The 24431-nt window shown below is 39.5% G+C and overlaps 1 protein-coding gene across 1 annotated transcript in view; it reads right to left on the bottom strand.

The window, feature by feature from the left end:
• Nucleotides 1-24431, bottom strand: part of cdh22 (cadherin 22) — a 113006-nt gene that overhangs the window by 28967 nt on the left and 59608 nt on the right. Inside the window, exon 8 of the mRNA XM_084737797.1 lies at nucleotides 12588-12709. Coding sequence (XP_084593923.1) covers nucleotides 12588-12709 — 122 coding nt within the window. The remainder of the gene's footprint in view (nucleotides 1-12587; nucleotides 12710-24431) is intronic.

Below are 24431 nucleotides of genomic sequence, written 5' to 3'. Positions count from 1 at the left end.
CCAAGATGGCTGCTCTGTGCGTCAACGGTAGTGACAGATGTAGTAATATACTGTTTATTAGAAATTCTTTCTTTTTAAATGTCTCATTAACAGACACATATGCACAGTACTGTCCAATGTCTATCTGTGGACATGTTGCAACGGTGTTTGAATGTACAAAAAACGGCATCATGCATTAATATCAAGCACGACAAAGGTTTTCATCCTTGTTTTCGGACTTGTACTGGAACGCAGCCAACCTGGGTGTGACATCATGTCCAGCTCCATCTTTAACGCCCGAGGTTAATGGAATACAGGATAAAACCTTAGCCCTGTGACCAAGGGTATGACTGTTTACCACAGTATGGTAAGGTTATTGTAGGGTTAAAGTTAAAGGGCTAGGGAATACATTGTGTCAAAGCGTAGACGTTGAAATGTGTGAGTGTGTATGTGTTTGTGGTGCAAACGGGGGCAGTCTGAAAGAGTATGAGGCCCGAGGCTAAAACCAGTAGCCTGCTCTCTCTGCCTTTACACAATATCTGCTAATGAGACACAAACTCGCTTCCAGTCAAATTCCAGCTACATTCCAAAGACATGAAAAAATCCAAAAAGAGACCAAATGAAAACTGCACATGAAAAGAACCGGATATAAGTATATTCACTGTGCAGACGAACCGATAACTCATACTCTGAAAATGGATTAAGAATGCGTTTATTTTTGGCATGGTTGTGCACATGTGTTCTACATGATAGAAGTGCGAATCCAATCTGTATTTACTGTGTGCCGTTTTCCGTGCATTTCTCTCTCACTCATTCTCTCTTACTGTAAAGTCACTTATTCTGCTTTCTCTTTCCGTCTTTGAACACCGCCCCGCGTAACACCCCTAGAAGGCCCCTTAAATAAAAAGGTGAGATGCTATTTAACACTTTATGTCATGGCCCTGGCTTGAACTGTGTCTCAGAGCGAAAGCTGCTTAGCCTGTGTCACCCATTTTTTTATTTACTTCCCAGCCAACACTTCCCCCTCCCTCCACACGCATTCTCCCTCTAAACACAAACAAAATAGATTGTGTTGCCAACTCTCAAATGGGATCAAACCCAACCGCAGTTAAAAGGCTTAGGTTAATCTGATTTTCTCTGTGGTTCCACCGAAAGCAAGACCTGAGCCAGGGAGCTGACACTCCATGAACGAGACGGGTTGATAACGCGGCACACAACAGGAGACAATGGAACGCTCCTCATTAGCTTAGTAAACCGGGTCTGACATATTAAGAGTGTGACAGTGAAGGCTGTGTGTTTACAGCACGTGTGTGGGTGTGTGCACGCATGTCTTTATTTCATTGTAGCCCAAGTCTGCACAGGGACAGGCATGTACAATTGTGTTTATCATAATTTGCGGTGAACAGAAAGAGCAAGCAGATTCAGCTGAGACGGACAGACACACGGATAGACGGAGAGGCGGAATGACACGCAAGATGAATGAGATGGATGCATCAGTGGTTATTTGAGGAGAGCTTTTGGTTGAGTTGACAACGTCAAAACTTTGTTTTAGTTCCCACAACACAGCATACACACAAACGCAAAGAGCAAAACAACATAAATGATTTGTTGAACAGTGTTTTCACAGAAACGACAGAGGCCTGTATTGCAAAGGAAGTTCAACAAACCCAGGATATAATTTCTTCATCTGGCTTCATGGTCTGATTCTTTTTTCCTCATATGTGCTTCTCTTGGCCAAGATAATATGTCACTTTGTGTGCACTGCCTATCATTGTCAACATCCAACTATATGTTTCAGTAAAACCAATTGATTTCAGCGAACTAAACACTCTCCACAACTGCCGAGCTGCTACAGAGGACTAGATGTCTCTCAACTTCCTTCAACTGAATTCTGACAAAACTGAAATGATCATTATCGACCCTGAAAATGCTACAGACTGTAGTGTAAGCATTTGTAAAATCACAGTCCATTAATTTTTGTTAACATGGTGTTTAAATTTCAAATGACAGTCAAATACAACAAAGTAGTTCAGCCCTGTTTTCTCGAGCTGAGATTCATTGCAAAAATCAGACATTCATAATCAGCTTCTGATTTAGGATGTGTCATTCACACCTTCATCTTTTCCTGTCTTGACCTCTGAAATGGCTTTTTTACTTGCTTTAATCAGTCTGCTCTGGCATGTCTTCAGTAACCAGCCAGGACCAGCTGTAGATGACACATTACCCTGTTTTAGCTTTGTTGCATTGGTTACCTGTGAAGTTCAGGATTTCTTTCAAGATCCTATTACTTACAAGGCACTTTACAGCCAAGCTCCTACTTATGTTTCTGAGCTTCTGACCCCTTATGACACCACCAAGTAGCCAGTTAGGTCAGCCAATCAAAACCTGTTGGTTATACCATGTGCCAAGCGTAAACTTAAGGTGATTGCTGTCTTGCTGTCCTTGCAAAAAAAAAAAAACAAAAAAAAAAACAAACACTTTTTAGGTTGGTTTTCCAATATTTCCAGCATGTGATCAAGGTGAGTCTTATGGTGCATACTTTCTGTTGGTCATATGGGTGTTATGTTGTATGTATTCTGGCTGTATGGTTGTATTTTTGAATGTTTTACCTTGTATGTGCTGTGTGCTTTGTGTTTTATTTGCCTGTACTGATGTTGATGTAAAGCACTTTTAAAAGGTGCTATATAAATAAAATTATACTTAGTTAAACCTAAAAAAACACCCAACAATCATGATAAGTGGTCTCACAATGATGGTTATCAACTTAGTAAGCCAACCCATGGTTTCCCAATCTAGGTGTGAGCAGAGTGAACTATAATAACAGACAAATAGTATCATAACATAATCTTAATCCAAGTAAAGGCACAGCTGCAGCCGCAAAATGCAGGAAGGACTGCCGGAAAAAAATCTGCATGGATAATAATAATTATACATTTACTCAAAGACATTTTATATACATCAAGATCATAGAAAACAACACACTAAAGTATATAATACTATTATTCAGATTTTAATCATTAAAGGCAGCTCAATGTGTAAAAATACAGTCTTACAATATCACTGCCCCATCATCATGGCACAAATAGATCTGATTATGATTACGTTTGTGCATCCCTTTTAATTAATTTGCTGCTTAAATGTATTCAAACAGCCTTCAATTATATTCGGTTTTATTCATTCTTTCAGCTGCAGCCACAGTGATGCCAAACAGAGTCACACTCAGGAATATATCCTTTAATACACAGAACTGATCATCTGTCTGTCTGGCCATCTGACCTGCTACATAGATGATCAAGTTAACGTATTAAATGAAATAGCATTAAATAAATAGTGAGTCTCTTAGATAGTAATAGAAAGTTTGAGTCTCTTCTTTATATGGATACTTGCATTCAGAATAATGCACTAGTCTGTTGTCATAGTAACCCTACAAATAAAAATGATGTAATATATAAAATATAATTCAAAGTGGTAAGTAGGCTTACTTTCATAACTTAAAAGTACAAGAAGTACAGACTTTAATGCCTCTATCTGTCTCTGTTGTATTATATCAGTGTAAAAAAGCACAAATAAAGGCTTTGCTGGCCACTTTCTGAACACTTTTCCCTCCGCTCCACACTGAAAATGCAGGATTAATGCTGAAGTTACCTCGCAAAAACCACAAACTGTGCTTTGTAGTACAGGGCCCAAGAGTCAAGTTGGTAAATAATAACAAAACTCTCGCAAACAAAAACAAACAAACAAAAGAAGAAAAACTACCACCAACAGAAAACGCCAGCATACAGTACAGCATATGCCTCATTGTTCCGCTGACAGCTTGATTGAGCGATTTAGGTATAAAACAAATGACTGTTTACTTATAATTAGCCCACAAGTCCTGCTATCAATCAAGTGATACTCATAATGCCTCACGAGTGGGTTTGAGCTGATTTGCGATGGCGACATGGAGCTAAAAGACCAGTCTTCTGTGAAAAGTTTTAAATCTCGAGCTGAGCAATTTGACAGTTGATTCGATTGAAAAATAACAGGTGTTGTGTTTAGGCTAATTAATTCTGCGAGTGTAGCAGACCTATAAAGAGGGTGAAACAGGCCAGACACTGAACAAAAAGCAGCAATAACCCTTTCTAACTTCGAATTTCCTTTTCACAGACGCCAGACGAGGTGAGCAAAGTGCACGTTCTCCGGGTCTGGAGGCATACGCATAAAGGGGAGGAGGGCACCGCGCTAGTGTCTGACGTCTGTTCCAGGTGAAAGAAAAATGGACTTAATTATGCCAGTTTCCAAGAGCTGCTGACCTGTCCAAGTTTCCAAATTGATTAACAACGTTCGGGGAGGCCGAGACAAAAATGAGGCTCATTTTACACACAAACATCTGTCGGCTGATGTTTAGATCTCTGAGCTCCTCCTTTGGCAGCTTATTTTACTGAATAAATAAGTGCATCCTGGGAAGCAGTAGACATCAAAGTGCTCCAACATATCAGGCAACAGCCCTGTGCTTCAATAGAAACCTCCGATTTTGACATCTGAATTGATACTGTGAGGTAAGAAAACACCATGGAAAAATCTTACAAATGTGAGGAAGCTTGTTCTAATGATAACTTCACTCATATCAAGTGTCTATGTTTATATTTTATTTCCAGGCAGAAACAGGTCCAGACATACAATTTTCAGTGTTAGTGTCTGTCCTCATAATGAGCTTTGTCACTACCACTACTGTATAGATCAGTGAGATGAGATTTAATATAACATTCTTGATTATCATTATTTTTTATGTCCAAACAGACGTCTAGTGAACATGGTTCTTTATGAGGCTGCAAACAATAATTGGTTGCATCAATATATATTTTTTTTTTATCAAAGACTTTCTTACAATGTGCTGGAACTTTGTCTTTATCCTCTGCTTTACCCTGATTTGAGTTTGACACGCACACTTTATTGTATTTTACACCAAGACTGTATTTAAAAGTGCAGTAAGCAATTCTGGAGAAAAATAGTTGATTGTTGAGTCTCATTCGCAGGTCCTTAAATACCTGGACTTTGTGTAAACTGATGATTAATGTTTATGGGTACTTAAATATACTGTTGATTATAATTAAAGGCAGACTGTGTAACTCTGTTGTATTAATTAAAGAGAGAATGTGTAACACATAATAAATTAGGCTACGTTAGCCTAGCGTTGTTCACATGCTGCCTCATTAAAAAACAAAAATCATTTCTCCTGCTCCTACTTTACATACCATGAAGTCGGAAGTTAAAAGTGCTTACACATGTATCCATGATCATAAATATTTGCATAGCATGGCAAAATTGAGTCTTTATCAGGTTCTTTGTGTGTGTGTGTGTGTGTGTGTGTGTGTGTGTGTGTGTGTGTGTTTGCAGGTGTGTGTGTGTGAGTTTGTGACAGAGATTTCGCAGTGGCAGAGATTCATAAAGGCTGAGTGACATCATCTCATTTCCTCCGATTCTCCAGATGTACATTGTGGGTATACAGCCTCATGTGCTCAAGTGCTATTAATATCGGATGCGGCCAAATTGCTCTGATTGGACAGTTGCCAGAAAACTCAATCACTCCTCAAGAGATCAAAGGGTTTTAGACAAAGGCAGAGTGCCAGCACTGCTGATTTTTTGGATAATAATAACAACAATCACAATAACAATAATGACAATAAAAAAAAAAGAAATTCTGACGGGGAGAAATTCAGCAGCCTTTCATGACCAGCTGCACATTATCAGTGGTAAAACTGCTCTGCACTGGCTGTGCCATTGTTTTCCTATTGGGAGAACAGTTAGGCAAAAGTGTTACCCTCAGTGTGGACGTATGGGAAACGCACACCAGTACTAGAGAGGTGCTGAATGTGAAAAAGTACAGGCGTGGGCAAAAATATTCCCACAAAATATGAAAAAAAAGTGTTTCAATAATAAACAGTTATATCAATCAATTCAGTTTCTAAAAACATCTGTACACAGACAGCCAAACAAAAAAAAAAAAACACCCTGACTCTGATTAGGTTCCTAGAAAGGATGCAAGGAATAAACGTATATCACACAAGTAAAACTAGAATAAACACATTGGAGATGTATTAGAAAAAAAACAGAAGCAAAAGTTAAAAAAAAGTAAATAAGGTTAAGTGTAGAAATAGAAAGTGAATGCTGCGCTCAAAAGTTCAAATTATTTCAACTCTGACCTCGGTTGCCACTGACTTCATGTGTGCATGTGAAGACGCAGCCAGAATGGGAGAGTTTTAAGCCAAATTCGATAACACAACACAAAAAACACACCACAATCTCACCTGGAAAAAGTAATGCACGGGAAAATGTATGTGAATATGTATCATTTTTACGAATTTAGCTGAATCCAATCCTGAAGTTAGCTTAGCTGTCTATATACGCCAGGAATACATGATATATAGAGCTTCACTTTGCCTCTCCAAAACTCTGTGCCACTCAGCAAAGAGCAAACCATCTGAAGGCAAAGATATTTTTTTTTGATTCAGTCTTGTTTATCCTGTCATTACCTAAACTTTATTTGGCCTTTTGGTCTTCCTACAGTGGAGAAGTCTGATACATGAGTGGTTTATTAGTTAGTTTATTAACTCAATCACTTCTGTCTCCGAGCTGGAAGGCCAATGATTGAAAGGCTCTGTCCTTGCCATTAATCAGAGAAAAACATGCTACAAATAGCAGCTCTCAGCACCAGTGAAAACACAGCGATTCCCTGGACCTAAAACATTTTCTTCACACTACTCACTCCATTTTTAAAGGCAAAGATGTAGTGCCTGACAACAACTTGTGGGAACCTGTTTTTATATTATATTGAAAATAACATGGAGGAGAAAATTGTTTCCCCCATGCCCCCCAGTGGTTACCCCTGAGGCTGAAAATGAGCGTTAGAAAGCCTTTGACCCAAGGCTAACACATTTTCATTCAATCTCGGCAGCCAACTCGGAGAGAGCTCCACACAACAACACACAAAAAGACACTCTGTGGAGAAAAGACAGAAACTGAGATACAAAAATTGAGAAGAAAGAAATGAATGAAAATGAACAGATATTTTCAGACGCTCCTGTCACTTATCAGCTCCTTGTAGACAGACAGACAAATACAGGAAAAGATAGATAGATAATAGATAGATAGATAGATAGATAGATAGATAGATAGATAGATAGATAGATAGATAGATAGATAGATAGATAGAGCAAAAATGTAAGAAATATGTAATTTTGAATCCCTTTCTTTGCTTCGTAATTATGCTGTGAAATATTTCACTGCATTTCTCTCTAATGAGAGCAATAAAAAAACCTTTTCTTTCACAATGCTGGGAGCCAGCAATGATCTTTTTGCTGGAAGACTAATCATCTCTGTGTGATTAGGAGCTGAAGGTTAATGTGGGCTCACGCAGATGGGAGAGGGAGCGAGGTGGGAGTGAGGGAGATCAGACCAGACAATGTTCTAGAAAGGCGCAGGCGGGCGGTGTTGCAGAGGCACAGGGGGGCTATAAGTGGTTAAGAGTCTGTGGATCAAGGGGAGAAGAGGCCTGAGCCTCATTACACATGTAAATGCAGCTTCCAGCATGGAGGCCCCACTTTAAAGCCTTGCTTTTTTAATTATTCCTTTGCTCTGCACATGATAATTGGGTCCAACTCAGCCCAGGGCCTGTTGACTGTGTAACAAGAATAAAACACCCTAATGACTTTGTCCATTTTTAATGGTGATCAGTGGAAAAACCTGGCCTCCTGTTGGATTAGAAATAACCATGCATGCCTTTTGTCTTGATTTTTTAAACAGACTCCCACTGTTTGATTGGTGTGGGATAATGATGCACATAAAAATCATTCTTGAGTTTAATTTTGTCACCTGTTTGCCATTTAGGAATTTATGGGTGTTAATCTGTGCTAACTGCTTGTGTGATGTGGTTAAACAAACCATAAGAAGAACTACATTTCTCAGGCTGTAAACTTCTGTAACAACGTAAAGAATTGATGGTTGATGTCTTTCATGAAGAGCTTGAAACCCGAGTCACATGACTTGACTGAAGTCAGACTTGAGTCACTGGGACTTGAGGCTGGTTAACCCTGGTAAAAGACTCGAGTTTTTAATGGCCAACGATTCGGTTCAATTCGATTCAGCCTTGTCACAATACGATACGATATGATGCAATACAAGACAACGCAATATATGTACATTTTGACTCAATTAATGCTACATATGTAGAGTGCTTTTAGTTGCAAAAAGAAATCCTGATAGTTTTACTAAATATAGAAACAGCAGAGACAGAGAGAAGGAGACATCACAGTGGTGTTAACATCTTATTGTGTCATATGTAAATGTAATCCTGTAGCCTAAATGAGAATCTGTGAACAAACTTTATAACTGTTTCAAATATTAGTATTTTTTCAATAAGATGATATTCTGCTCTGTTTCGTATGAAGAGTGCTGTGGTTTTGATTAGTGTGGAGGAACAGTGATGCTCTGTGTTACCTGCTCTCACAGTGACATGACGTCTCTGCTGTCAGACATGTTTTGCATAAATGATCTGCAGCAGCGTTTCTCATCTTTCTTATAAAACCCAAACTTATTCCACAGCTGCACGTTATTGAAAGTTTGGTGGTGCGACATGGCACAATGTCACCTGTGATGCTGTTTTCAATGCGGTCTGTTTTGAGGAAATGAAGAGGAAACACAAGAGAGGGAGGGGGAGTGCTTGTTTTGTGTGAGTGTGGCAGCAGGCGTCCAGCGAAAGCGGTTCAGGCAAAGGCAGGAGGAGAGAGAAAACAGAGGAAACTTAAAGTAGCAGCTCCCTGATGCCAAAAATGAAACATATGTGCGTCCTAATGAGATGTATTGATACACTTGTAGCTGCATCGATTTGTTTCCGGTTCATTCAGGCCCTCTAAACCAATGCACTCGTATCTTACATATCTAAGTCCAATGCATCGGATGCATGAGTGATTCGTTACACCCCTAGTACAAACCTGGCAACCTGCTTGAATGCAGCAGACCAGTAGAAGCCATCGCACTAGGCAGCTGTCACAGAGGGGGCCAGTCCAAAAATAATGAAGTTTGGATTCAAGGATTAAAGCGTTGGTGTGCAAGGTCTGCAGCTCAAATCAGCAACACAGCAACCACAACATTCAACTTTTTCGACCACTAAAAAACCTACAAATAAAATCTTTTTAGCTAATTAATCGGTTGGTCAAATGTTAACTTAAAAGCTAAGGATAAGTTTAAACTGTGTTAGATTAGGCTTCAAATTAATTGTTAAAATTGGTATAATATTCCATTAACTAGTTATACTAAGCAGTTGATTCATTTAAATGTGTAAACTTGGATAGCTCATCAGAATTTTGTGTAACTTGACTTGCTTAATCTGAAAAAAGACAAGACTCACTTTGTTTCCAGTCAGGACTCGACTTGACTTGCTTGATTCTCACCAACAAAACCCGGGACTTTTTTGAGATTTGAAGACTATGACTTGAGCATATGTGTGATTTATTCCTACTTCTGTTAAATGGTACACAAAAAAACGTTTAGAAGGCAGAATACTCACACAAACTATGAACCCAATCAAATGCAAATTCCCAAAATGTATTGTGTTTAGTTTGAAAAAGCACATTGCTGACACAGACAGAAATCCAATCTTGAAATCTGTGAAATATTAATCTTACTGACTTTTAATCTGCATCCAGCATGAAAAAAACAGAGAAAATAAATAAAATTCATATCGGAAAACAGTTTGTTTCTGGCTCTCTTTCTGACCCTCCTTGGAAAATTGTGTTTTTGCCCAAAAGCTGAGTTATAAATGCTTTTATGAAGTGGCAGGTTGATAACTGTGATAACTGTGCAACTGAAAGCACTCAATGACTGCAAAAAGGCAGTTACTGAAAGACAAGACCGACTGGCGAGTATGAGTGCAACAAAATATCAATACAGATGTAAATATTTTGAGATTATTGTGATAAAACATTCTTTACTAGAGGTTCACCTACTGGCTCCGCCTTTGTCACCACGGGAAAGGAACTCATGTGTTGACACCTGAGCAACTTGAGATCAAATCAAAAGTTCTGGAAAACGCTATGTTAACCTTGAATTTAGATTACTCTTCTGTATGTGATCCCAAGGCAAAGACTGAATCCCCACTCTCAACATACAACAATACAGTGTGATATGGTCATTTGCTTTGTGTTTTGTTTTGTTTTTTTGTTAATTTTAATGTGTTTTTTGTTGTTGTTGTTGTGTTTATAACATCACTGAAATCTGAGATAATCTGACTTGACATTTTAGAAAAGATATAAGTGATGACGTTCAATATCTGTAATGTTAGAGCACTGAATTTTGGCTTGGATCTTTGGTTCTTCCCCTTACTTTAAACCAAGGCAAATGCCAAGACGGTTGGTTTATTTTTAATTTTCGAGTTGTCACGTCTATAAAACAATTGTAGCTGACATCCACAGACAAACTGTAAAGTAACCCTAACCCTAGTTTTTTTTTTTTCTTAAATTAGCACCAGCTAACGCCTTCATGGTGATGTTTTGAACAATAGAATACTCTTGTCTGTTCACATCCCACGACTGTTTGACAATGTTGGCACTCTGTATGATTAACCTTCCAGTGGATGTCAGAGTGTACACCCATATCTAGTTGTCAAACAACGACATGTCAAGCTATGATTAGCCTACAGTGACATCTGACTTCTGTTATACTGTTTTTACATCAGAATTAGCACACATATGCATATTTTTTCAAACACAGTTAATCATGCTTGAAATAGGAAATAAACTCTTTCCCTTTGCCAGTAGACAAGTTTGCTATTCTGTTTTGTCATGAATGAATGAATCAATGAATATATTTTTAATATTGTGTCATGCACAAGCCATGTGCCCAGGCCAAACAGGCTTGCAAGACACAAAAACAGACCAGAAACCAGAGTAGCCACTTAAATTACAATTAATGTAAAACAAATAACCCATGGCTGCACTTTTCAAAACTTTAGAAAACAAAATTAGCCAACTTATGAACATTAAAATTAAATAACTATTCCATTTTATCATCATCAGATCACCAGAACATTTCTGGATTTTGAACAGACACTTTATTAAATATCAGGATTCTTGACTCAACATGAAAAGGAAGGAAGGAAAGAGAGAAGAAAGTAAATGTGACTTATTCTCAACTTCTCCTACAACTTACATAACCTGTCGTCCTCCTGGATGTTTTTAAATCTGTTAATTTCCAGGTTCAGAGGAAGGATTCCTGCTCTCAGCTATGCAACTAGAGACCTTTGACTCCTTGTCGATGTCTGCCAGAAAGCCTCATGTGTACTTTTGTAGCTTCTAACTGAATCTCTGAGGTTTTAAGTTTAGTTTCTTTTCTTCTTTCTTTTACTATTTCATGCTCGGTTTGAGCTGTCTTGTTAAGTTACTGCTAATGAAAAAACAACAACCTGATTTTGCTTCTTAATAACAAAAGCTTTTTTTGTCCAGAGCCTCTACTCTGTGCTGTCACTCTGCTGCTGCTGTACAGAGTAGACATTTTCAGTTTACAACTGTAGTGTCTGTTGTCTGGTATGTACTGATAACATGTTTATGGTGAGGGGTGGTGGGCAATTAATGTAGTTGGTGTATGTTCAAACACTGTTTAATACCAGTAACACCTACTACCACAGCAGGCCTGCGAGTAATAATCACATATTACAGAATGGCTGCATCACTTTCAAAGTCTGTCATGGTAAATGTAACACCTGGGAGTCTTAATGCTGGTGTCTAAATTAAGAATAGTGCACATTCAACATAATTCACTTTTTATAATAACCGTTCAGGCCTTGTGTGGAGCAGGAAAAAAATAGTAATTTAAAGACAAGCCGGAGACCATGCTGCTATCTGTGACTCACCAATTTAATCTAAATCAAACGAGCTTACAGAACAAAAGATACTCGTTCTCAGTATCAGACACCTCCAGTGAAGTTGATCCACACACTTCTTCTGTGTCGAGATCTTTGTCTTTGCTTCTATTCTGCATCGCTGCGTGACTCATTTAAGATAAATTAGCTCTCACAACATGGCTTTTTAGACTAGAGGAACTTTTTAAGCTTTATTATTGACTGTTTTTCTCTCTTTACTTTAGTAATTCTTCATGTGATGTGTAAAGTGATTGACATGACTATGTTTGCTTTTGAGTTAATTAATGTGTGAATATCATAACATATCCACTTCACCCTACAGTATTATTGTGATTAATGCGTACGGTGCGAGACAAAATCATCGACGTTCTAATATAGCACCCACAGCTGAGTACTCTTCAGCTCATTTCACATTGATAATTAATTCTAAGTTTTGTGCACTAATAAATGTGTTATGCTCAGTGCTGCGTGGGCTTTCCTTTCAAACCATTTCTTTGTGGCATTATTATAGATTCATTTTCCTTATGATAATATTTAATGCTTTGGTACGCTGTTTTCAAGCGCCCTAACTCCTGCTTTCCTTATCATCACCGACCTCAATGATAACTTGATCAACAACATGTTCACCTTTAAGTTGTTCCACAGCAAACAGACATCTTGAGTTAGTTTTGCTGGCTTCATTTTCAGTTTCTAAAAGTATAGATTAAAAACTTACCTGGCCCGGTTTGGCATCTTCGCATATAGAGGCTTCATACGGAGTGGCCAGCTCAGGAGGATTGTCATTTACGTCCAGAATCCGAATGCTCACTGCTGAGTGGGACGCCATGGTGTGGTTATCTACAGAGGGGATGGAAAGAAAACAGATGAGTGACATCTGTCTGCACACATAATTAATAGTATGAAAAGCTGTGGCAGATTCGTCTTTGCATGACATTTTAGCTGTATTTACAACAAAAAATATCAAGTGACTGACAGTGTGACATAAATCAGTCACTATGAGTAGTGGTTGGATAAAGTGGGTGGTAAGAGAGCCACACATGGCATCACTGCCTGGCAACTGAGCGACCGAGGTTCTGATCCTGTTTGGAGTGTTTCTCAAGTCGCAGGCTGTCCACACTGGAGGCATTTCAATCACAGTTTCCAGTCATCCATCTTGTGTGCATCCAGCTGTACAGATATGCGTTCAAAAGCTCTCCACACAGGCTGCGTAATGACCCGCTTTACGCACATAACTGCAAGCCATAGCATATTTTTACATTTCAATCTTGTCCACTAACTACAGGGATTGTGTGCTGGGCTGTGAGCACTGTCAAAAGGCAACCGGCCACACAAAAGCTCTTCGGTTGAACAGATCCAGTGTAGACATTGACGGAGGGCTGCAGATGCTGCTGACGTGATAATTTTGCCATACAAGGTTTGAGGGCCATAGTTTGACAATCTATAGCGCACGGTTTGAAGTGCATGGCAAAAGCGTATTTATGGTGTGTTTAACTCCACTTTGCTATTTAAATGGTGTAAAATCAAAGTAAAGCGGTAAGCAATGTAAGGCAAAGGGGCTGAAAAGGGGCTGCATTTTGCTTCTCAATTATAGGTGTGTTTTGAGTGTAACATGAATTAAACTAATCATATTGAAATCTACCATTCCCTTTAAGAACCAGGCGCACCTGCCTCAGGGGCATTGCTATGGCTATAATGGCGGATTCGGCAGGCTGGAGAAGCAAACAAAGATGCTGAAATGGCCCACTTGTAGTGATGCAGGCACTGCAGTTTATCTGTAGGCTGGATCAAAAAAAACAATGTGATTAATAGCAGATGGGTGGCAGGTGGGTGGAATAGGATGAAGCATGTCAGCGGCATGACTTCTGCGACATGCATGCATGCTAACATTACTATGTTAATTACTGAAATCAGCCTCTCTAATCAGTAAAGTAAAACACTCATACATCAATACAAAACACAATAAAGAAGTAATCTGCTTGAAAACACTTGAACGTAGTTATAAGCTCAAGAGGACAGAGAAAACGCTGCAGAGGAAATAATTTTTTAGACAGCTCTGATGAAAGTCTGGATTTCAGTGGCTGCTTTACTCCAAACTATTTGACTCTATGAACTCTGACTGTGTGTTAGATGTTTTGGATGCATAGAACACAAGACATTCAAGACATTCATTAAAATGAAATCTTGACCAATCCTGTCAGATTTTAACATTCAATTAAAATTACAGCGGCTGTGCTTTGTGCATAAATACACAGGATTCCACGGATTAACTGCAATGTCCTGAAAAAAAAAACTTAGGCACATTACCTTTAAATAGCAAGAAAATACTGTGCCATCGACTTGAGACCAGGTTTTTGTTGGTCAGTGGTACATTTACTCTGCTGCCTCAAGATAGCAATGCACCAACAATGTGCCTGACCACACCTTAATTTAAGATGAGCACATTCCTGGGCACACAGATCAGTGCAAGTACATCTGTTACTTACACAACGTGGGTTCTGGTCTTTTTCAGAAAATAGCGACAAACGTGCTGCACTATGCGCTGCTTTGCACCGGGCTTAAGATAGAACTCTAAGAGTCCATGGGCAAGACCTCTCCATGTCTGTCTTCAGATACGAAGCAAGACTCGGAGACTCAGATGGATGCAATTTTCCACAAGGAAGCAGACAGTTGGTTTAGCATTGTGGCTAAGTGCTGAAGGATTTTAATCTAATGCCTGCACAAATTACACCCATTACCTGAATAACACTTTCTGGCACCAGTGAGTGACATGAAAATGGTACCAAAGACTCCATTTTTGTCTCTAGGTCCTCACTATCTGATAATGACACCACTGTATTTAGCTGTTTAATAGTCTGAGTGCAAGAGGTACACCTCAGCACAATGATAATGACAAATAAATGCTTTTGACAAAATTGCAAATGTAGTGCTGTAATGTTTTATTTCTCATGCCACTTTAAAAACCAGATAAAACAGGAGGAATAACAGCATAACGCTCTCTCAAGACATTTTTCTTAATGGGCCAGAATGTAAACGTGGGAGTGGAGAAGATTATGTAATTAGTACAATCAAAACCCACTTCAAATTAGCACGACTTCCCCTTGAATCTTAATTCCCATTCTTAATCATATGATAATGTCTGATGGAATTTCCATTTTACTCATAAAACATTATGTAGCCTACAGTACAGAAGGGAGCCTGAGGCCTCTAGCATGTGCATGTGCGTTTATGTGCGTGTGCGAATGCATGTGAGAAATGAGTGTGACAGAAAAGTAGAAAGAGAACATTATCTCTGTGTTAAATGAGTGATCTGGTTGCTTCAAGTGTTGGTCTGGACATCCTAGTTAATTAGAGTACATAGCTTATGAATAAATCAGTATACACAGCTGTCACCACACAGTTCGCGCACCCTATGTAACAACATGCAGCTACTGACAATAACCTCGTGGTGGGAAAACACCGTCAAATCCTTGCAGTAAAAAGAGCTCCACTGGATGAATTTAAATTGCTGTAATTATGTAAATATAGCAGAGAATAAGTGCAATTAACTGAACTCACTCTTAAGAATGAGTACCTTCACATTGTGAAATTACTGATGCATTTATATGTAGAAACTAATTAATACTGTTGAGTGATTGAGGGTAGTGTTTGCAATTCTAATGAATAAGTAGTTATTAGTAGTAGTTCTAAGTCATCGTAACCTTTGGAAGTCTGAGCTTAATGTCCAAACAGCAGGTTCACACAACAAGTCCTCATAAAAAAACAAAAAACATCAACTTGTAAGTGTTATCTGATGTGTTATCCCTAGCACACAGGTATGGATAAATGTGGGCAATGACGACAACTCAGCGAAGTTTAGAAAAGTCTTACAGTCAAGGTTAAAGTTAGGGAAAGATCATGTCATGGTTAAAATACACAAATGCTGACAGTCATTGCCCTCACAATACTTCCAGTTTTGCTACTGTAAATAAATCAACACATTCTCACTCCCAAGTCTTCGAATATGCCAATATGGCTTCAAGCTATGACACTGTAGATACCCCTCTAGTGTCAGCGTTGCACATGCAGAGCTCTGCATATACATATATTCAAAATATATATAAAATATGAATGTTTCATAATAATTTTCAAATTAAAGGCAAAAGTCTACTTGATTAGGTTCAGGAAAAGATCATTTTTAGATATAAGATATAAAAAATTAAAAAAAAACACAAGTTACTTACGTTTAATGTATGTAACTTTACTTGCAAAGTGCCCAGGCCACACTACTACCTGTGTATGTGATGTGTACACAGACAGCACTGCTGCTGCAGCACTGCTACTGCCAGGCCTATCTTTGAGTAGAAGAGTTGTGAATGGAGGAAAAGTTGTAACCACAAAGCATGCACACCGTTCAGAGGGAGAAAAAGAGAGAGCACACCTGAAAAATACTGCCCTTCACTTGTTTTTTTAATGTCTGTGACATATTCTACAGATGCCGACAGGGAAACATTGACTGCTGGTTTCACCTGACTTCAATGGCATTTTCTGGCAAAACACCAGAGGAACGCCTCCTGAAATTACAATAGAGTAGGAGAACTGACCAAACTGCTGCATTTAATATGCTGAGAGTAAAAATAGGCTTAAAAGGCACTCTGCCAAAAACAGTGGTAGCTCTGCTAATGAATTATCTTATTTTTGATGATTGCTACTTGGTGTTCTAATGGCGCTGGAGACTGGACTGAAGTAGCTTCAGCTTCTCTCTACAAAGTCAGTCTTTTATTCGCAGGGTCTCTGGGTGTCAATAGTCACTTCCCTCTAATTTGTGTCTTCATAGTTAATTTTTGAAATGACTGTTCCATAAAGAAAATAAAGAGTGATATATTTGGAGGCATGTTTGCTTTAAATGTCAAATCTCCCCCACACTCAGTCATGGTTATTGCTGCAGTCTTGCCCCACCTCAGCTCTACCCAGTTTCCTCTTTGTTACTTATATTTTTATTTTCTGGCTCCAGCAGTGTTTCCCAAAACACTGTCAAGGGTAAAAGTCAGGCTTCAAAAGGTACAACAGAAACTTATGGGTGAACACAGAGGCACCATGTCTGTGATTTTCATCCGACTGTGAGCAGGACGGCTGAGGTACAGGTGAGCCACAGGCCGGATAGAGGAAAAAGACAAGACAGGCAACCCGATAATCAAACAGACTCTTGCAGACAGACTCTCAAGCTCTCTATCTCACCGCACAGTTCTGCCCAACAGTGGCACAGCTGCTAATGAGAATGCTGGTCTCAACTAATAGCATAATCCTCACATCAATGCAGGGTTTTAATTGACTGCTTTTTGCCAGAGCAGCAAGAACGTAAACGCACAGAGAGCTCCACCAGCGCTAGATATCTCCTCTCTTCTCCTTCTTCTTCTAATTTTGTCTTCACATTATGCTGCTGTCCCCGCTGTGCCAGAATGAAAACCAGCAATCATCAGATGTTACACATTTTACATTTCAATTCCCAGGATTGAAAACAGATGAAACAATGTGAGAACGCCCCGCCCCTCCCCACCCCAAAACTCCCTCCATGTGGGAAAAGAGTTATTCAGTGAGACAGGTTCATTCATCTGGACCAAGTGGCGCTGTTCTAAATCTGTCTGCAGATAGGGAAGAAGAATAAAAGGATTTCAACAGATTATTGGCATGGTCTGCATCTGTGCGGCACTCACCAGCTGTTGCGAATCCTTCCGAACAACTGTATAGTAGATCTCTCAGGCACTGAATTATACTGACATAACTTCAGGGAAGACAGCGAGAGGATGTCAGAGTGTGTGTGCATGTCTTTGTATGCATGTGTGTGCCTGCATATATGTGTGTGTGTGTGTGTGTGTGTGTGTGTGTACGGAGTGTCATGCTCCTTGAGACCAAATGGTTCATCTTCTTTGCTGGAGGAAACGGTTTGGTTTAAAATGTCACTTTTGTCAGGAGTGGAAAATGAGGATACAAATGTAGTCTACAGTCTCTGCTTCTGGTCTCTTTACTGAGCCAGAGGCCCAGTCGTGTAGGCGCACGGGCTACAAAGTATTACGGCCATTTTTCTGCAGTTCCAATATTACCACCAAAGTTCAACTGAAATCTCTTTATTATAGTTTGAGTTATCGTGTGTTTAAGAACTAACAGCTGTAAATGCCCCCATGTAAACAAAACAAACATTTCAAGGCCCTCCGAACATACTAAATAATTGAAAATATTCACTAAAATTGTCAAATTATATGGTTCAAGCCTAAAGGAAAAATAAACCCTCCACAATTACCTCTTATCAAAAACAATTGTTTTCACCAAAGCTAGCAGATTCAGGTGTTGATTCCCATATCCGGTCACAGCCAGTCTTTTCTATTACAATATTCAGTAAACTAATAAGGAAAATAATTTCCACCTCTATTAGAATTAAACAGGTTTATCAACTGAGACTACATACGTGTCTGATACACAAAGGAGAATCAAAACATGCTTCTGAATGCATTGGTTTTCTCAGCGCCATAAAGGCTTTTCATTCATTTCCATGACAAAAACCTTCTAGGAGGAAATGAATGCAAACAGCAATCTCGTGAAACCTATAACACCAAACAAATACATAAAATCCCAATAAGACATTCCATCTTAACACCGGTTGAGCTCAAACAACTTGGTTTCAATTCTAACATGAACCACAATACATGCATCAGAGAGACAGCTTGCAAGATAAGAGACTGATCAACCAAGCAACCAATTAAAGCAACCCAGAGACATGCTGAGTGTAAACACTATAAAGAAAATACTATACACACTAAATGATGCCTCATAAATATCAAAAAGCAGATGACTTTATGAAAACAAAAAACAGACATGCCTTTAAAAAGGTAGTTCAAGATTTTTGAAGTGGGGTTTTATGAGGTATTTATTCATTATCTACAGTAGATGACAGTAGGCACGCCAAGGAAGATAAGCAATGTACTGCTGTGGACAGTTTCCAAATACTATACGTGTACACTATATTTAGACTAATTTCCCCTTTACTTTGCCATCAGACAGCCTTTTCTGATGGGAAAACTGCTCTTTTTTGAGCCATTCAAGGTGTTTATTGTTGCACCAGTACTAAACTAGACACTAAAAACTCTAAAACTAACTAAGAGAACCTAAACTAGCCTAAGAGTACAGAACTCCCTGCATGCTGCCATCTCTATTGCGCCATCTTGGCCCAGGATTTTTCATTGTATGACTCTTTCCAAAGCCACCAGACTCCTTTGGAAAAAAAACAGTTTCTTTACCATGCATAACATTGAAGTTGCTTGTCTACCGCTGCCTCGATCTGTAAGTTTCTTTGTGTTATTGAGTGACTTTGGCGTCTTAAAGGGTCACCCAGCTCGCAGTAGAGGACAAACCCCCGTGTTCTGCAAGGTAAAATTACTGTTTTTGCAAATGGAGTCTGGTGGCTTTGGAGAGAGGAACACAGCAGCTTATGTAATGACAGTTTCACATTGGAAAAGGCTGTCTGACAGCAAAGTATAAAGGTGAAAATATTCTAAATATAGCAAACTGATATTGATTTTTCCTAGTTTAGCCTTCTCTTAAGTGGCTAAAATGTGTTCTGCTGCTGATCCTGTTCACAGTAGTACACTGTTCAGCTTCCTACACCAGTACTCTTGCTGCTTCTCCAAACTGAGGTGTAACAACAGCCATCAAAGGACCACATACAGCCCACTTCAAAAAACCCTAACTATCTAACCCTAACCCTAACCCACTTCTGAAGAATCAACACAGCCTCGATATGTTAAGAGTAAGTTGCCTTTTAGTTTGCTGATGTCAGGCCACATGACAACGATGTAATACAAGACTGTTTTCTCAGTATCATTCTTAGAGAACTGGGTAACGCTGCCAGAGTTGCCCTTTCCAGGGAGAAAATGTTCAACATCCCTGGTTTGTTTGAAAATGGAGAAATAAACAGGTGGTGATCATAAGCTTATAGTGTCTCTGCCAACACACCTCTGCCGGTGACTGAAAACTGTGAATAGGCTCCGTAATGCAATAGACGTAGCACTTATTTGGTCTTGGCAATGAGGTGCAATCCGAGTTTAGAAAACTCTTCATACGCTTTCCTGTGAAGATATTTCACATCCTTCCAGAATAATATGCTGTTCTCATTTCCCACTGACTCCACTTCTTTGCTAACTGAAGGCCTACTTGGCTGGCTGCTGGTGGAGGCATTCTCTGCATATTAACGTTAGCCTCTGAAAAATGTTGCTCGTTCTGTGCCACCGCTGCTTTTATCAGGTAACTGTTGTTTTTGGATTTAACTAGAAAGAGGAATCTGCCCAACTTAAATGAAACCAGCCTGGTTTTGACATGCTAGCTAGATGCCATTAACTGCCATCTAGCCACATAATAAAACACACAAACACATAATTTGATTTGGCCGAGTGAATTCTTTCATATTGTCTGCATTTCATGAGATTTCGGCCACACTGACCGTACTTATGTCACTTCATTAAGAGGTGGCAGGTCTGTAGGTCTTTGTTAAGATGCACAGTTTCATAACAGTCAAACAAGTAATGGTAATTAGTGCAATCATGTGATTATGAACATGCTGCACTCAAGTGTTTTCTGTGTTTCATTGAAATTCACTGAGTGGGGTTTGAATCATCGTGGGACAGATGATGAGGCAACCAAACAAAAGGTCCACTTCATATTCATCAGAGTGAAGACTCCTCTATAAAAAAACATCAATACACAATACAAACAACAACCCTGATGACATATTCTGAGACTAATACAATGCAAGTGAGCAAGTCTGCGGCCTTGAGTGCCAGAAATTTCCCACAAGCGCCCCCCATATACTATGCATGACCACCATTTGACAAATTAATTATGTCAACCTGCAAAACAAAACACACGCTGTTTGAGAATTCAGGATCTCCTCCTCCTCCGCAGCTACCCTGACAGTGAGGACATGTGAGTGATTATATAACAGGATGGACCAGCAGCACACACCGGCCGGGTCACAACCTCCGGTCCCTGATTACACATTATTACGTCTCCCCACAGATGTGCTTTTCACTGCAATAGCATCCACTACATTCATCCAAACAAAGCACTTTAAACCCTCTGTTGTGCATAATAACAATCCCTGTTCAGTACTTTCTTACCAAATTTCATCTCATTTTGACTCCCAGTTTGATGTGAACCACTTATTGCACTCCACAAATAGGACTTGCTTTCTGTTTTTTTTGCTTTGCTCTCTTTAGATCCATTTTTCTTTTGCATTTTGCAACTTTGATTGAAAAGAGACACTTATCTCCCTTCACAATGTTGCAACAAGTGTGCGATTCATTTGGAGTTGGGAGAGAATAATGTTCCGGCGCCATAAAAATCAAACAGTGCGCATTTGTTTGCCAGACAGCGAGTGAGAAAAGTTATGCTGTAGAAAATGTCTCTTCACTGCAACAGTGAAGGAGATAAAGACTTTCCAGCTACTTCGGTATCTTTCTGCCCTCAGGGTGATGCTCTTTTTTTTCCACCTACCTGTCTGGGTAAAAAAGCAGTTTTGCAAGGTGATATCATACTTGCTATCAGTTCTCGAAAATTATATGTCACTCTAACTTACCCTGATATGTTTCTATGGAGAAGACTGTCAGGAAGTAAAGCCTGGCTAGTGACAGTGCAGTTAAATGCTCCTCCTGTACTCAGGGGGTTCTGTGTTCTCTGGAAGGGAGACAAGCACTATACAGATGAGAGCTTGTTTCCTCTTTTACAGTGACAATGTCTGCAGGAGGAGATGCTGGCGTTTGCTACTTTTAATTGGGTGAATCTGAGGACGTGCCGTGTGTGCATGTGTATTTGTGTTTGATTTGCGGGGTATCACCACAACACAATCTGCTCATACACTGAAAAAAAGAGATTATTGAACCAACTTTAAAAATTTACTTAACTTGTTAACACTTGTACGTTCCACCTGGAACCCTTTCAGAGAGTTCTTGACTAGAACCATCTGTCAAAGGGTTCACCCAGAACCCCCTATGGCTCTAAAGAGAACCCTTCTATGGTGTAATGGTTCCACCCAGAACTGTATCTGGGGGCTCTATCCAGAACCTTATCACCTTTTAAGGGTGCTAACATACCTAGTGGGTTCTACCAAGACCCTTTTTCTTTAACAAGGGTTTAATTTAGAACCCACTCAGGGGGTGCTACTGAGAGCCTTTTTCATAATTTAAGGGTTTTATCTAGAACACACTCATGAGGTTCTACATTTTCATATTATAGTACAAAGAATCCTTGATGTAACTTTTGATGAATGAGTTCTTAAAAGGATTTCAAGAATCATTCATTCATTCATTCATTTTCTGTAACCGCTTATTCCGTAAGGGTCGCGGGCTGCTGGAGTCTATCCCAGCTGACATTGGGCGAGAGGCGGGGTTCACCCTGGACAAGTCGCCAGTTCATCACAGGGCTGACACACAGAGACAGACAACCACTCACACTCACACCTACGGGCAATTTAGAGTCACCAATTAACCTAGCGTGCATGTCTTTGGACTGTGGGAGGAAGCCGAAGAACCCGGAGAGAACCCACGCAGACACGGGGAGAACATGCAAACTCCACACAGAAAGGCCCTGCCCCAGCCGGGGAGCTGGGGGATCGAACTCAGGACCTTCTTGCTGTGAGGCGGCAGTGCTAACCACTGCCCCTGAACAACTCTATCGTCCAAAAAGAGCTCTTTGGATGAAAACAGTCATTACTGGAACTCTTAGTCTTACAAGGAACCCTTGACAAACCCTTTCTTCAAAAAATGGTTCTTTAGAAGCAAATGGTTCTGGGTAGAACCTCAGCCCTTCAGGAAGAACCCTTTTGGAACCCTATGAGTGCAACCTTAGTGTGTTATTTGCCTTTGTTAAATATCATGAATATAATTCATGCTAATGTTAGCATGACGTAATATTAGCCTGACTTAATCTATTTTTGTTCAATGAGTTTATGAAAACTTAAACAACACAATTTAACAATTTCTGGTGGACCATTTTATATCTAACAAATGGTAACTCAACTGCAGTGGGGAAAAACTGGAAAAGACACAGATTTCATGACGTCAGATGCACAACACAAAGAGAAACCTAACTGAGACACTTTTATTTAAACAAGACAAACAGATTAAGGGAAGGGGATGTAATTTCAAGTTATAATATTATGTTATAATCAACAGAAATAGACTGTCATCACTGAAGCACAAAGCTGAATGGGACAATACTTAAACTACTACTGAAAAACACTTTTACAGTGTACAGTTGCACTTGAAACATCTTTACTTAGTCCACAGACACATGGGCGCCAATTGACATTTAGTGCGTTTCTTGCAGTTTTGTAGCCGGGGTTAATCGCAGGGCGCAGACGGCGCGGATGTCAGAAAGCTGTTGTCACTTGTCCGATACTGATACAGTGGAAATGCAATAGTTCAAAGGTCAGTAATGGACTGGGGGAATAATTAAGGGTTGTGCCACAAAACTCTAGTTTTAACAATGTCCTCAGACAAGTTGACCTTGTGGCTCTGCAGCCTTAATGAGCAGAGGGACCCAACAAAAAAAGAAGAACAAAATCATTATGGAGGAAATGAAGTCCTTTCTTAAAATACTCCAGCTAGCTGCTTCACGAGTCCCACCCCTCCTCTTCTATTCCCATCTCTCTTGTGGCTTTTTTTTTTTCCTTTGTATGTGTCTCCTTTTTTTCTCTCTTTCTGTCTCCTGTCTGTGTGTCTTCAGCTCTCAGGACTCAGTGAGCTAACAGGCGATAAAGAAACATTGTGGATGGGAATTCTGATGGCGTTGACCACTGACTCCGTCTGTCCGGATGTTTCCTTGGAAGGCGATGTGAGAGGCTTTATCTATCAAGTGCAGGCATGTGTTTATGTCTGATATGGGAGGGGTTAGGGCCGCTTTAAATGTTCAATTAACATTAAAATGTGTCTATGACATAATGCCAAGCACAAAGAGGCAGAGCACAAAAGCGTCCAAATTGCTCTGGGAATTACGGCTCCAAAAAAAAAAAAAAAAAAAAAAAGACTCCAGTCTAATTTCTTCTTAATGTTTGTGTTGTGGTGAGACTGCTTACGATTCAGTTTTGGATGTATTGATTATTGGAGTAATCACAGTCTGAGGCTATATGAGAGAGGAACAAATATGAAAACATTTAAAATCAGCTTTGTTTATGTGCATTGTTTTCTGATTGCTCCTTGTGTGCGATGGTGGATACCAGTTAGATGCAGAATGCAATCTCCTCTGCTTTCACTGCAATCCCAAAATCACTTCATCTGTACGAGATTGAAAAAGTGGGGAATACCAGGCCTCCTTCTTTCTCAAGTTTACTTCTAATGGTGTAGTAATAACTTCCCAGCCCCCCCAAGTTATTACATTCTTCATTTTCTTTGCCATGACAAAAGGACCCAATGAGATGAAAAAATGTAAGATCTTTCTTCTTTTTCAGTGATGTGTTTGTCAGCTCTAAGACAAGCGATAAAATGATGACTGTATTTTCACCCAGGTATCAGACGGATGACATTTATGACAGTGCATT

This window comes from Lutjanus erythropterus, chromosome 2 (assembly GCF_056507025.1).
Source record: "Lutjanus erythropterus isolate fLutEry1 chromosome 2, fLutEry1.hap2, whole genome shotgun sequence".
Classification (NCBI taxonomy): Eukaryota; Metazoa; Chordata; class Actinopteri; order Lutjaniformes; family Lutjanidae; genus Lutjanus; species Lutjanus erythropterus.
The sequence above is the reverse complement of the archived record's forward strand: the minus strand, read 5'-3'. Positions and strand labels throughout refer to the sequence as shown.